Genomic DNA, 14,540 nt, shown 5'->3' on the forward strand with positions numbered 1-14,540 from the left:
ACCCCAGTCCTTTACAGGGAGTATCTGAGTACACGTGGTGAGTTCTTGTTGGTTTCTCCCCTACAGAATTGTGAGTTCAGGGAGGGCAGAGGTTGGCTGGCTTCTCCCCTCTATCTTGTGCCAGCTCAGGGTAGGCGTTTGATGAAATCAGGATGGTGGAGATAGGTCTGTGTTTATTGGGTTTCCCCAGAGTGCCACGGGGAGGCCAGTGTAAGAAGAGGCAAAAACATTAAAGGGGAAAGCACCGAGGAGTGTTAAAGGGATACACACAGTGCAGCGTATGAGGACATGAGGCCAAGGCCAAAGCCAGAGAGGTGAGGGCCAAGTTGCAAATTGGGAGCCTACTGGTTCACAAATGAGGGAGCAAGTCCTGTGGGGACGTGGTGAGCTGGAGTCCCCTTGAAAGGAAGCAGCCGACGATCTGCACTCATGTTTGATGCCACGTGTGAAGGTGGGATGGGGTGAACAGAGCTGGCCAAGTTTCAGAGAACTCAATTTGTATGTGAAATTGTTAAATGATGACAAAACACACACACCACATGGACATCTGTGGGCCAAATTCAGACTTCAGGTCTCTGGGTGACAATCAAGATCATGACAGGCTTTGGAGGCCAGGTATTGGGGCACTGGTAGAGATTCCAAGTTAGGTGACACAGAGGCGGCAGGCCTCCCAGGCCCCTCCCCACGGAATTAAAGCAATAATAACTCATATCTACCTCATGTTACAGATTTCAAAATATTTTAAAGACATCCTCACAGAGCTAAGGTCTAGTCACATCCCCCCCAGCCCCCGGCTTTTAGAGGGGAAGAAACAGGTTCAGGGAGGTGTAAGGGGTGGGCTCAGTCACATAGCAAGTGGAACTGACTTTTTTTTTTTTTTTTTTGGCTGCCCTGGGTCTTAGTTGAGGCACGCGGGATCTTTTTTAGTTGCAGCATGCAGACTCTTAGTTGCGGCATGTGGAATCTAGTTCCCCGACCAGGGATCTAACCCAGGCCCCCTGAATTGGGAGCACGGAGTCTTACCCACTGGACCACCAGGGAATTCCCAGAACTGATTTTTTTTTTTAATTGAGATGTAGTTAATTTACAATGTGTTAGTTTCAGGTGTACAGCAAAGTGATTCAGTGATATATATATATATATATATATATATATAATATTAGAATACATATTATATATATATATTTTTTCTTTTTTTGGCCGCACCACACAGCATGCGGAACTTCCCCGACCAGGGATCAAACCCGTGCCCCCTGCAGTGTAAGCACAGCGTCTTAACCACTGGACCACCAGGGAGGTCCAAGAATATATATATATATTCTCGCATATATATTCAAATTCTTTTCCCTTATAGATTAGTACCAAATATTGAGTATAGGGCTTCCCTGGTGGTGCAGTGGTTGAGAATCTGCCTGCCAATGCAGGGGACATGGGTTTGAGCCCTGGTCTGGGAAGATCCCACATGCCACAGAGCAACTGGGCCCGTGAGCCACAATTACTGAGCCTGCGCGTCTGGAGCCTGTGCTCCGCAACAAGAGAGGCCGCGATAGTGAGAGGCCCGCGCACCGCGATGAAGAGTGGTCCCCCACTTGCCGCAACTAGAGAAAGCCCTCGCACAGAAACGAAGACCCAACACAGCCATAAATAAATAAAAATAAATAAATTAAAAAAAAAATATTGAGTATAGTTCCCTGTGCTATATAGTAGGTCCTCGCTGGTTATCTATTTTATACATAACAGTGTGTATGTTAATCTCAAACAAGTGGAACTGATTCTGCCTGATTCCAAAGTCCTGGGAGTCCCCTGGCCTGGGATGATGATAATGATGATGATAACTGCAGACACTTAGTCTGTGTGAGACATTGTTCTAGAGGAAAGCTCCTAACCTGGGCTTCCCAACTCAGGGGGCCTATAAACTTGCTTGGCAAAAAAATTATATATTTATTTTCACTAACCTCTAACTAAAATTTACCATTTCCTTCTTTATGGATTGAAGTATTAGCAGTATCTGTGGCTTTGTCACCAGTAGAAATCACAGGTATTTTCATATCAAATTGTAGTTATCACAAGTATCCCAAAATATCACTTACGCTCATAACGATCTCAAAATGGTGACAGTTATTAACCCACTGCTAAATCACACTGTTTCAGACACTCCTGCAGCATAGCTGCCATTGATGGTGCCCAGTAGAGGGTCAGTGACCAAATGGTGAATCCACCTGCTCTCACATTGGTCACCCAGCTTATCTGTTACTCTCTTGCATCCCCTACCTGTAGGTGTTCGCTGATCAGTAAGTGCAAGGAGCTGAGTCAGAGACCACCTCCACAGTTCAGTGTTATTCATGCTGAGTAACAACATGCTGATCGTTAGAAAAGGAATTTAATTTGCCAGTCTTGTTATTTAATGCTGATAAATGCATATTACTATATCATAAATTTGTGGGGTTTAATATATTTTGATAATAAGTGTCCTCCTTGTAATCTTTAGCATTTTGCTTTATGCTTTTAAAAGCATCATTCTAAGAAACTGTCCAGGGTTTCCACCAGATTGCCAAAAGGGTCCACGGTGCAAAAAAAGAGGGGGCTAAAAACCAGTTCTAAAGGTTGTAGAGCTATTAACACAGGTACTCTGCATAGCAGCCCTCTGAAGTAGGAACTATTATATCCATTTTACAGACAGGGAAAGTGATGCCTGGTGGGTAAGCTTAGCCCTTGGTCACACAGCTAACAAGCTGCCAAGCCAAGATTTGCACCCAGGCTCTGGCTTCCTAACCTCTGCGCTTTGCTGCCATGCTCACTGCTCACTTTTTGGCCCCTTTTTGAGGAGCCTTGAAGGTCAGGGTCGCACCCTGCCATTTGAGGCCAGTTTTGGGCACGGATCCCAGGCCAGCTCTGAGATCCCCCGGGTCACACATCAGTGGCACCACCCCCTGGTCTGGCAGCCCAGCTGCCCTAGGATGCCTGAAGGGCGGGGCAGGAGGTGGACAGGCAGTAGGCCAATGGCTGTCACAGCACCTCACCTAGCCAGCTTTGTGGGCCCAGGTATGCTAGTGGCTCCGCCCCCAGCCCAGCCCCTCCCCAGGTCAGAGCTCTGGGAGCGGAAATTCCTGCGCTGGAGAGACGGAGCGGGTGCGGATCCGAGAAGCCGAACTTGGCCATGGAGCCAGTAGCGACTTGGACCCCCGGGAAGGTGGCGGCTTGGCTGAGAGGTGGGTGGGGCTGGGGCAGTGTCGGGCTTGAGGGGCAGTGGGACGGGGAGAGGAAAAGGACAAAGGACCTGCCGAGTTTGTCAGTTGGTTAGTCAGTCAACAAGTATTTACAGAGTGTCTGCCGTGAACCTGGCAGAAGGATAATGGAGATGACCCCGGGCCCCCCCCCCCCGGCCCGGAGGACCCAGAGGGGGACTCCCATCCCCCCAGAAGCCCAAGAAGCCTCCAGGGTGGCAATGGGGAGGCAGTGGTTGTGTAATGAACACAGACGGTGTCTCCCCAGCTGCCCGCCCCCACTGTATCTCCTTCATCTTCCCTCTGCCCCAGGGCGCAGTGGGCTGTTATTAAACCCATTTTTCAGAAGCCGAAAAATACACAGTGAACCAGGAAGTGATTTGCTGAGGCTTTGGAATAGGGCCGGTGGGGTGACTTTTCCCTACCCCCACCCCGAAGCTCCCAGTGAGAGCAGAAGCCCCCGCCTGACTGGAGGGTCGGCACTGCCCCTCCCTAGGCCTCCAGGGGGGATGAGCCCAGTTAGGTGGGAACGGTTCCAGAAGTGAAGACCTTCTGACATGCAGCTGGGAGCCAGGAGGTGAGTCAGGACACTACTCCTACAGGGAGGAGCCAGAGTGGAGGGGGCGGCCGGAGTCCACTGAGGGCAGGCTCAGGGTGACCAGCCCCGGTAAAAGCAGGGATTCAGGGCTGGCGTCAGACTCCCAGACTGAGTTCCAGGCCCAGCCCCTCCACTCACCAGTTCTGTGACCACAAGTCTCAGTTTCCCTATCCATAAAATGGGAAAGGCAAATCTGATCTCATGAAGTGAACCAAATAAGACAATCATGTCGAGGGCCTGGCACGTGCAGTTCAACGCCAGGGTCTGTTGGGAGGGAGGCAGCACAGCACATTTGCTGTGTGCACGGCAAGGGAGGTGCTCGAGGGCCCAGAGCCACGGAGTAACAGGTTCACGAACTCCTGGTCAAGTGCTCTTAATGTCACACAGGGAATGAGGGAGAGCTATTGATCACAAAAGACCCTGGCTTGGAATGGCAGGGGTTCCTTCAAAGATTGAGAAAGCTGACTGTTAACCTCTATTTGTATGTTTTCCTACCTGTAAAATGAGGATAACAGTATCTCTGCTTTCTAGATTCGTTGAGGATTAAATGTGTTAATATGTATAAAGCCCTTAAATTTTTCCTAACACATAGTAAGCATTCACTAGATTTTTTTCTTACTTGTGAGTGTCTACCTTGTAAGAGGCCTGGGCTGGAATTAGAGATGAACACTTGTTTAAGGCCCAGTCCTTGAAGAGCTCGTGATCAAGTAGGAGAGGTTAGTGCTTTGATGCAGGGGTTTATGGAGGTGCAAGGGGCAGTGAGAGCAGCAGAGGCTCCCATCCCAGCCTGGGGAGTTGTGGAAGCCTTCCTGGAAGGAGTAAGATGAAAAAGGACGTGAAGGAGCTGGAAGAGCAGTCCAGGCAGAAGGAAGAGCACGTGTGAGGACCCTGAGGCAAGAGAGCATTCCAAGAGCTGCAGGGAGTTAGTGTTCTGGATCTGAAGTGTTGAGTTTAAGGGGCTGTGCGCCAAGAGATGACTGGAGAGGCAGGTGGTGGCCGGATCATACAGGGCCTTGGGGATCACGGTAAAGAGTCTGGCAATAATAATACGGGGGTTGTTACTGACTGTCTACCATGAACCAAGGCAATTGGCCAAGTGCTTGACATGTGTCGTGTCATTTAATACACATGATTAGAAGGTAGGTGTCTTTATTTTCCCCATTTTATAGGTGAGGAAACTGAGGCACGGAGTAATTAAGTTACTTGCTCAATCGCTGTCACTCAGGTCTCCCTGACTCCAAAGCCCCATCAAGCATGACTTGAGCAGCATCAGAACACTTGGAGGATTTGTTAGAATGCAAATTGCTGGGCCCTGCCCCTGAGTTCTGATTCAGCAGATGTGAGAATTCGTTTGTTTGTTTTTGTTTTTTTGGCCATGCCGTGTGGCTTGCGGGATCTTCGTTCCCTGACCAGGGATTGAGCCTGGGCCATGGCAGTGAAAGCCCAGAATCCTAACCATAGTCACCATGCTGTACCTTACATCCCCAAAACTGACTTATAAATAGAAGCTTGTACCTTTGGACCACCTTCACCCATTTCCCCTACCCCCTCATCCCCTGCCTCTGGCAATCATCAATCTGTTCTCTGTTTCTATGAGTTTGGGTGTTTGGGATTCCACATGTAAGTGAGATAATACAGTATTTGTCTTTCTCTGTCTGATTTATTTCACTTAGCATAATGCCCTCAGGGTCCATCCATGTTGCTGCAAATGGCAAGATTTCCTTCTTTATGGCTGAATAATATTCCCGTGTGTGTGTGTGTGTGTGTGTGTGTGTGTGTGTGTGTGTGACAGTTTCTTTATCCATTCATCTGTCAGTGGACACTTAGGTTGTTTCCATGTTTTGGCTATTTTTCTTTTTTTTTTTTTTGGCCATGCCACGTGGCTTGTGGGATCTTCGTTCCCCGACCAGGAATTGAACCCGGGCCACAGCTGTGAAAGCACTGAGTCCTAACCACTGGACCACCAGGGAATTCCCAGAATTTGTATTTCTTTTTTTTTTTTAAATATTTATTTATTTATTTATTTATGGCTGTGTTGGGTCTTCGTTTCTGTGCGAGGGCTTTCTCTAGTTGTGGCAAGCGGGGGCCACTCTTCATCGCGGTGCGCGGGCCTCTCACTATCGCGGCCTCTCTTGTTGCGGAGCACAGGCTCCAGAATGCGCAGGCTCAGTAATTGTGGCTCACGGGCCTAGTTGCTCCGTGGCATGTGGGATCTTCCCAGACCAGGGCTCGAACCCATGTCCCCTGCATTGGCAGGCGGACTCTCAACCACTGCGCCACCAGGGAAGCCCCAGAATTTGTATTTCTAACAAGTTTTCCAGTGAGGCTGCGGCTGTTGGTCTGGGGACCATCCTTTGAGAACCACTGCCCTATATGACCCTACTTCTCAACTCAGTAGGCTTATCTGTGAAATGGGCAGGGCAGAACACTGCCTGGGTCTCAGGGTCATTAGGAGAAGGACTTTTGCACTGACCAGAAAGGCCTTGACACCCCCTGGCTCCCCCATGCTGACCCTCGTTCTTCCACCAGGCCTCGATGATTCCCTGCAGGACTATCACTTTGAGGACTGGGAGCTGCCTGGCAAGTACCTGCTCCAGCTCTGCCCCCGAAGCCTGGAAGCTCTAACTGTGTGGCCTCTGGGCCACCAGGAGCTCATCCTGGAAGGGGTGGAACAGCTCCGGGCCCTGGTGAGTGAATGGCGGCCACACTGGCTGCAGCTCCCACCCACCGTGGCGGTGCTGATGGGGGGCTGGCCGCTGCCAGGAATTAACCTGCCACTCTGTGGTACAGAGCTCCGGGCTACAGTCAGAGAACCTGCGGAGCCTGACAGAGGGGCTGCTGGAGGGGATCCGGGCATTCCAGAGCTTAGTCCAAGGTCGCCTGGGGGGCTGTGCTGAGCCTCCTGCAGATGTCCTCACCGCGGCCATGGAGCTGGTGCATGCGGCCCGTTCCCTCCTCTTCTGGCTCAACAGGTACTTCGGTCTCCTCCTAGGGTCTGAGTAACTGGTGAGGGGACCCTTCTCATCCTTGGCTTCCTCTGGGACCTGGGAGAGTAAAATAGAGCTTTGCTCTTGTTCAGATACAGTGGAACTGGGCAAAGAGGTTAATTGGTCTGTGTAGGGGCACTGGGTTGCCTGGGTTCCCACCCCACCTCCAGCTTGTAATCGTGACAGTCTCATCAACAGCATTATATAAAGAGCTCTCTACCCCCTTCACTGGCCGCTGCTTGTCCCATAGGTCCCAGCTCTAATGTCACCTCCTCAGAGAAGGCTTTCCTGTTACACACTCTCAGAGCTCCCTACACTTCACAGCAGTAGAAGTTAAATCATTATTGATGTAATTAGATGTTTAATGTCTGTCTCCCCAGTGCCTAGAACAGGGCCTGGCATTTATTAGGCACTTGACTAAGGTCTTTAGATGTATCAGTCATCTCCTTTACCCCAAATCAAAACCCATCAGAGTCTCAGATGCATAGCCGGCACAGGGTGGTTCAGTGACTTGTCTGTTAAGCTCAGTTCCCTAACCACTGCTCCATCCTTCCCTCTGCCAGGTACCTCTTCTCCCACTTAAATGACTTCTCATCCTGCCAGGAGATTGGGGAATTGTGCGGGGAGCTGGGCCAGGCCTTGCAGGAGGTAGGAGAACCAGAGGCCAGGCTTGGCCCAGGCTGTAGAGACCAAGTCAGGCTAGAGCTTTTTATAACTTGTGAATCAGCACAGGATCAGGTGTGAGAGCAGGAAGAGGCGAGGGCAGAAAGAGAGGAGGCCCGGCCACTGGGTAGGGGGTGATGGGGGCGTGGGAGCTCCTAACTGGCGAGGGCAGCACAGGACGTTTGATTCTCAGGAGGGGGTGGAGCGGGGGAGGGCATGTGTGGTGACTTCTGGGGGCCTGGCGTCAGAGGGATGAGATCTTGGGGCGAAAGCTCTAAGGCCATGTAGTTCTGGGAAGGGGGCCAGGGTACGGGACGCCGGGAGGGACTGCAGGGAATCCCCCTGCCCTCAGGCGAAGGCAGTGTGCCCTGCTCAGGGCAGGCCCCTGCTCTCTCACTCTGCTTCCAGGACTGTCCAGCGGCTGAGAAGGAGAGCAAAGTCCTGAGGATTGTGAGTCTGGGGGGTGAGTGGGGTGTGGGGATGGGGTGGGATGGGGCTCAGGCTAGACATCCTGCTCTCCATCCACCAGAGCAGCCACGTGGCCGGGATCTGCCACAACATCCTGAGCTGCAGCCCAGAGGAGCTGCTGGAGCAGAAGGCCGTGCTACAGCACGTGCCGCTGGACCATCCTTCGGTGAGCCCTGACCTCTCAACTCTCACCCCTGACCCCTCGGCAGCCTTGTCTGGGCCCTGAAATCTGGTTCTAGGATCCCACAGAATCCTATACTGTCACAGCTGAAAGGCCCTGTTTTTTTTTTTCTTTTTTGGCCGAACCACGTGGCATGTGGGATCTTAGTTCCCCCACCAGGGATCAAACTTGCACCCCCTGCAGTGCAAGCGTGGAATCTTAACCACTGGACCGCCAGGGAACTTTTGTACAGATGTTAAAGGCCCAGAGGACTTCCCTGGGGTCTCACCGTCATTCAGCCCCTTCTCGGGTCCTGAGGGGCTGCAGCTGGTGTGGTCTCAGGTGACACATCCCAGCCCTGGGACACGGACCTAGGGGAGAGGGGAGACGACATGAACTTTTTTGCTTTAATCTTTGACCAGTTGGGAAAACCAGAGGCCCCAGCCCTGCCCTGTCCTGCTCCTGTCCCTGAGGTATGAGATTCTTCAGGAAAGTTGCTGAGAATCTTATACCTCAGAAGTCTGCAACCTGCTCCCCTCAGCCCTTAGGGGAGGAGGCAGAGCCCAGAGAGGTGCAGCGGTGAGCCCAAAGTCACATAGCAAGTCGAGCAGTGCCAAGCTGAGGCCAGCTCTCTCCCCCATTCCACCCACCTGTGAGTCCTGGTGCCTAGCAGGGGTCCTGGCCCGGCGGTCCCCACACCCTTAGTGACTGCAGCCTCTGCCCTGCAGGGCCTGGAGATCCACACCACCAGCAACTGCCTGCACTTTGTGTCTCGAGTGGGCACCCAGGTGAGACCCCTACACCCTTCTCAGCCGCCCACCCCCGTGGCCCTCCAACCTGCCAGCCAAGCCAGCTTCCAGCCCCATGAGGGTGACCCTCTGAATCCCACCCCCCCACCAGGTCCCCACTGATTCCCGGCTGCAGATCCTGCCTGGAGACGAGATTGTCCAGATCAATGAGCAGGTGGTGGTGAGTGAGGGGAGGGGCGCGGTGGGAGGAAGGGGGTCCTGAGTAGAACCCAGGTCGGTGGGTGGGGAGGTTCCCTTGGGGAGACCAGGGCTGTGGGAGCTGCCTTCCGTGAGGCCAGCCAGCTCACACAGGTCAGAGGGGCTCGTGGAGGCTTCCTGGAGGAGGATGAGTTGAGGTTGAGCGGGAGGCTGAGAGAGTGCTGTGAGGCCAAGGCTGTCGGGTTGCTTCAGAGCCTCCTGCCCAGTTCAGTCCTGCCCAGCATCCCTGCCCTGCCCTCTGCCCTGTCCCCCAGGTGGGCTGGCCCCATAAAAACGTGGTGAGGGAGCTGCTCCGGGAGCCAGACGGGGTCAGCTTAGTGCTGAAGAAGGTCCTGGCGCCGGAGATACCCTCACAGGTACCTGCCGCCCTCCCCTGCCCCCAGTCTGCTTTCAGACCCCTGTCTGTCGCCAGCTCCATCACCTGTTTCTGATTATTCCTCAGACCCCTCCTCAGGCCCTGGGCCCCCCACGCCCAGTGAGCCCATCACTGGCTCTGGCCCTGCCGTCTCCCAGGTAACAGGCTCGGGCCCCGGGTAGGTCTTGGCCCCGGGTAGGTCTTGGCGGGTGGGCCATGGCTCACCTCATCTCTCCCTGATCTCTCCAGGGCCCCATCGGAAGACGTCTTCGCCTTCGACCTGACTTCAAACCCAAGTCCCGGACCCAGCCCTGCTGCCTGGACAGGTAATTTCAAAGCCCCACCAGTCGGCAGATGCCCCGGACAAGGCATGTGGGCTGCCTGACCCTGGACTCTTACACCCCCACCCTACCACTGGGCCCGGGTCTGAGCTCAGGGACCCTCCCTCTCTCTCCTGCCTCCCTGACAGCCTCAACCTCCCTTGACCCGGAGCCCCAGCCCGGCCCCCATTCACCCTCAGCCACACTCCTAGCTGGGGTAGCAGATGCTCCAGAGCCCCCAGAACACCCTGACAAGGTAAGCTCTGGGGCTCAGCAAGGAGGGGTGTGTGGCTTTGGACCCATACGCTTCTCTAACCTCCTGTGGTTCTTTCAGAGTCCTGTCCCTGGTCGCAAGAAATCAAAAGGTATGAAATGCACCTGACGGGGTGGGGGGTGATGCCCTGATATGAGGAGCTCTTAGAGGTCTTTACAGTGCTGGGCAAGACCACCACCCCCAACACACACTTCACGCACAGCCTCTCCTGGAAACAGCTGTTTCTGGGGTCACACAGACCTATGCTCCCAGCCTGGGCCTCTCGCCAGCTCTGTGACTTCAGGCAAACAGCTCGTCCTCTGATCTTCAGCTTCCCTGTCTCTAAAATGGGAAGAGTCATCCCCACCTCAGAAGTGACACGTGTAACATTCTGAGCCCAGAGCATGGGTTCAGAAATACCAGCTGGGGGTGCTTGTGGGGGGCAAGGGAGCAGGTTGGGGGTCTGGGACACCCCGCCAACCCCTCACTGACCAGCCGCGCTGTGCTGCTGCAGGCGTGGCGACGCAGCTGAGCCGCCGGCAGGTGTCCTGCCGGGAGCTGGGCCGGCCTGACTGTGATGGCTGGCTCCTGCTCCGCAAGGTGCCCGGGGGCTTCATGGGCCCGCGCTGGCGCCGCTGCTGGTTTGTGCTCAAGGGACACACGCTCTACTGGTACCGCCAGCCCCAGGTGAGACCCCATACACACACACAGGTAAGCAAGCGAGTCACCTCAGGGCCTCGGCTCTTGTCCCTCCTCCACGGTCCACTCCCATCTGTGGTCACAGGTGGGCCCCAGTGTTCCTATGTGTAAAATGGGGACACTCTTCAGAGAGAACTGAACAGACGTGTGTATAAAAGCGGTCTGGAAAAGGTATCACAGGCCGGGTAGAATCTCTTTGATTCCACCTGCCTTTCCTTCCTCTTTTGTTAATCTGTTCATCCTAGTTATGGGCCGTTCAATCAATTGTTTATTCATTCAACTAACATTCAAGGTGCATACCCAGCTCTGGGCTGGGCCCTGGGACACAGGGAAGACTTGGACCGTTTCCGTTACTCAGGCTGGTGGGGAGAGGGATGAATACGCACTCAGGGACGATATGGGAACACATACTATGATGGCAGAAGAGCCAGGGGTGGGTGGGAACCCAGCAAAGGTGGCCAGTCCACCTGAAGAGTGGTGAAGGCTTCCTGAAAAATCAATGCCTGAGGGTTAGTCAGATGGAAAGGAGAAAGAAAACCAGGCAGGGAGAGGAGCATTTGCAAAGCAGCTTTGTCTGTGTCTGTGATGGAGCAAATGCATGAGGGGGCTCCTCTTCCTTGGCTGTTTCTCTGGATATCTTTGGCTCCCCTTGCCAGGCTCAGAGGCACCCCTTGGTCACACCTCCTGACCCCACCCCAGCTTCCTGCCCTGAGCTCTGGGCACTGAGAGATGAGTGGTTAGAGAGCCCAGGAAATGCCCTCTCCCCTCCCCCGCCCTCAGGAGCCTGACTGGGCCTTGAGGGTATTGGGGCTTCAAGCTGACCCTCACACTATGATCTCCCCAGGATGAGAAGGCTGAGGGCCTCATCAATGTCTCCAGGTACAGTCTGGAAAGTGGACAAGATCAGAAGAAAAAATAGTTAAGTCCTGAGGTGTGACAGGCTGGGGGTGGGGAGAGAAAGGGAGAGGTAGGTGACAGGAGGGGCGGGTGGGGGCAGCAGGTAGCTGGGATGCCCAGCCCAGCCTCTCTGCATCCTGGATGGGCACCCCCAGCTGAGTGAGGCCCCTCTGCTCCCTGGCAGTGTGTTCCAGCTCACCCATAACGTGTACAAACCCTTCATCTTCGCTGCTGACACCCTGACGGACCTGAGCATGTGAGTGCCACCCCCTTGACCGCCACAGCTTGCACGGGAGTGCTCGGGGGCCTGGGCTCAGGAGCCTGGATTCAGAGCCCAGCTCTCTGATAGGGCTCATCAAGACACTCACTCCTCTAAGCCTCAGTTTCATCTTCTCTAAAATGGACTAGTAAGAATTCCTGTTTCTCAGAGTTGCTCTGAGGATTAAATTAGAAGATGATATAGGTGAAAGCCCCTGGCATACAGTAAGTGGAAACTCCCTGAGACCCATTTGCCCCTCCACAGGTGGGTGCGCCATCTCATTACCTGCATTTCCAAGTACCGGTCTCCAGGCCGCGCCCCCTTGCCCCGAGAGGAAGGTGGGTGCCTCACAGGGCTGGGTCTCCCCTGAGCCTCTGCCTTCCCTGGGATGGGGGCTGGGAGCTCAATTCCCCCCAGCCCACCCCCTGGCCTGCCCAAACCCTGTGAAGCTGAATGGGTTCCCCAGCCACTCTTGTCCACCCCAGACTGCTACAGTGAGACGGAAGCAGAAGACCCCGACGATGAGGCTGGATCCTGCTCAGCCTCGGTGAGTGGGAGCTGATGGGGGGTGAAGAGCAGGGCGTGGAACTCAGACTGATACCCTCCTCTCCTTCCACCCTGCCCCCAGCCCAGCCCGGCCCAAGCTGGGAGTTCGCTCCACGGAGACACATCACTTGCGGCCGCCCTCACGCAGGGCAGCCCACGGACCTCCTTCAGCCCTCCGACAGGTGCTGAGCCAAGCGGCAGGTGGGGTGGGGGGGTGGGAGCCGAGACGGAGGGCTGGGGGCGGGGGCGGGCACACGCTCACCCTGCTCCCCCTCCCACAGACAGCAGCGAAGGGGCCCTGGAAGGAATGGTACGGGGGCTGAGGCTGGGTGGCGTGTCCCTCCTGGGCAGGCCGCAGCCCCTCACTCACGAGCAGTGGCGGAGCTCTTTCATGCGGCGCAACCGAGACCCCCAGCTCAATGAGCGAGTGCACCGCGTGCGGGCGCTGCAGAGCACGCTCAAGGTCAGCGGGCGCAGGGCACCCTTCGGGGCTGGGCTCGGGGCTTTCGGCTCGGTTCCTGGTCCTCAGCCCTGGGCTCTGCTGTGGACCGGGCCGAGTTCTAGGTTCCTGGAGCCAGGCTCTCGATTTGAGGATGGGGGCTGGACCGGGCCAGGTGCTGGGTTCTAGGCCACTGGACTCCAGAGCTAGCTCTGGACTCAGGCTCTGCCCGCTCCCCGGGTGATCATGGCCCTAACCCCTACACCTCTTCCAGGCAAAGATGCAGGAGCTGCAGGCCCTGGAGGAGGTGCTAGGCGACCCCGAGCTCACTGGGGAGAAATTCCGCAGGTGGAAGGAGCAGAACCAGGAGCTCTACTCAGAGGGCCTGGGGGCCTGCGGAGTGGAGCGGGCTGAGGACAGCTCCCAAGCCCCAAACTCTGACTCCAGGGAACCGTCTTCCCACCCCCCACCCTCTCAGCCTGAGGAGCACTCCTGTCTCCACCCCCTGACCCCAGAGAGTGACCTCTGACCTCCTGACTTCTAACTCTGGCCAGTACCCTAGTTCCTGACCTCTGGCCTTGAGGACCACCTCTGACACATCTAGGATAGAGCATCCCTGCATTCTGTTCCAGTTTGGAAGTAGTGCTTGTCCATGTTCTGTCCCAAGCTGACTGCCTCTGCCTGAGCTGCTGCCATTTCTGCTCCTCCCTCCCCTGGAGTGGGGTGAAGTGAAGTGAGCTTTGTGCCAAGGAAGGAGCAAGAGACGGGGCCGAAAGAACTCTCTCCTACCCTGTGCTCTGTGGGGTCACAGACCTGCCCCCTCCGCCCCGCGGCACTTCGTTCCCCAAGCCAGTCTGTATGGGTGTTCTTCACTTTACCCAGGAGACACTTTTCAACTAAATAAAGTCAGTTTCTTTAACAGAAATCTACATGTGCCTTTGACTTCTGTATTAGAATCTGGAATCTGCTTCCCAGAGGGGACTGGGATGAAAAGCTGTCGGGGGAGGGGGGGGTGAGCGCTTTTGGTAACTAGCCCACACTGTGGCCCACCAGCCTGGGCTCTGTACCTGAAGCCCCATGCCTACCAGGGTGGTGGGTACTTCTACCCATGCCCATCTCTCCCCAGCCCTTCAGAGACCGGAGTGCTCTCCTGCCCCATCTCCAGGGGCGAAAGGTGAAAAACAGAGACCAGCCTTTCACTCTACAGCTGGGGAAACGTACCTCGCCTAGAAAGGCGGCCGTGGGGGCAGCCCTGGAGACTGGAGTGGTGGGATGGGGTAGCTGGTGGGCAGGGTTGCAGGCTGAGGTCTGCTAGGAGGAGGACCACAGAACGAAACACCTTTCTCCTCTTCTCTCCTTAGCCCAGTCTCACCTCCAGCTCCTGGATGCAGAGCAGGGACCCGCCCCTGTGTCTCCGTCCAGGCTGCACAGGAGACCTGACCTGCTCTCATCAGCCTCTGACCTCTGACCCCACCCAGCCCCTTGGTGTCCGTGGCCTCCTCTGTGGCATACCAAGGGGAGTCAGTGGGAAGAGCTTCTCTTGGTATGAGAATTCCTTGGTGGAATGCGGACAGGTGGAGGTCACAGAGGCCTCTATGATATCACCACGAAGGGGGGCAGGACAGCTTGGAATGAAGTTTCTTTGAGGAGTGGGAGGGACACTGA

At 55.2% G+C, this 14,540-nt stretch overlaps 1 protein-coding gene across 2 annotated transcripts; it reads left to right on the forward strand.

The window, feature by feature from the left end:
• Positions 1–3,106: 3,106 nt before the first annotated feature.
• Positions 3,107–13,800, forward strand: CNKSR1 (connector enhancer of kinase suppressor of Ras 1). Of its 2 annotated transcripts, none has more exons than XM_059916012.1 (21): positions 3,107–3,209; positions 6,352–6,509; positions 6,613–6,794; positions 7,373–7,457; positions 7,881–7,922; positions 8,002–8,106; positions 8,829–8,888; positions 9,001–9,069; positions 9,362–9,463; positions 9,550–9,620; positions 9,712–9,788; positions 9,932–10,038; positions 10,117–10,147; positions 10,550–10,722; positions 11,579–11,652; positions 11,816–11,887; positions 12,155–12,228; positions 12,376–12,437; positions 12,519–12,618; positions 12,718–12,899; positions 13,150–13,800. In XM_059916012.1, the coding sequence occupies exons 1-21, from the start codon at positions 3,158–3,160 to the stop codon at positions 13,402–13,404; spliced, it is 2,133 nt and encodes a 710-aa protein (XP_059771995.1). In that variant the 5' UTR covers positions 3,107–3,157; the 3' UTR covers positions 13,405–13,800. The 2 variants fall into 2 exon arrangements, with proteins under 2 accessions (XP_059771995.1, XP_059771996.1); XM_059916013.1 differs by having other exon boundaries at positions 11,579–11,613.
• Positions 13,801–14,540: the final 740 nt, after the last annotated feature.

The sequence above is a fragment of the Balaenoptera ricei genome, chromosome 1, assembly GCF_028023285.1.
Source record: "Balaenoptera ricei isolate mBalRic1 chromosome 1, mBalRic1.hap2, whole genome shotgun sequence".
NCBI classification, from domain to species: Eukaryota; Metazoa; Chordata; class Mammalia; order Artiodactyla; family Balaenopteridae; genus Balaenoptera; species Balaenoptera ricei.

Coding starts and splice junctions, on each gene's coding strand:
- CNKSR1 (XM_059916012.1), top strand. CDS start 3,158: ATGGAGCCAGTAGCGACTTGGACCCCCGGGAAGGTGGCGGCTTGGCTG. Junction 9,464..9,549: donor CGCCGGAGATACCCTCACAG/GTACCTGCCGCC, acceptor ATTATTCCTCAG/ACCCCTCCTCAGGCCCTGGG. Junction 12,900..13,149: donor CGCTGCAGAGCACGCTCAAG/GTCAGCGGGCGC, acceptor CACCTCTTCCAG/GCAAAGATGCAGGAGCTGCA.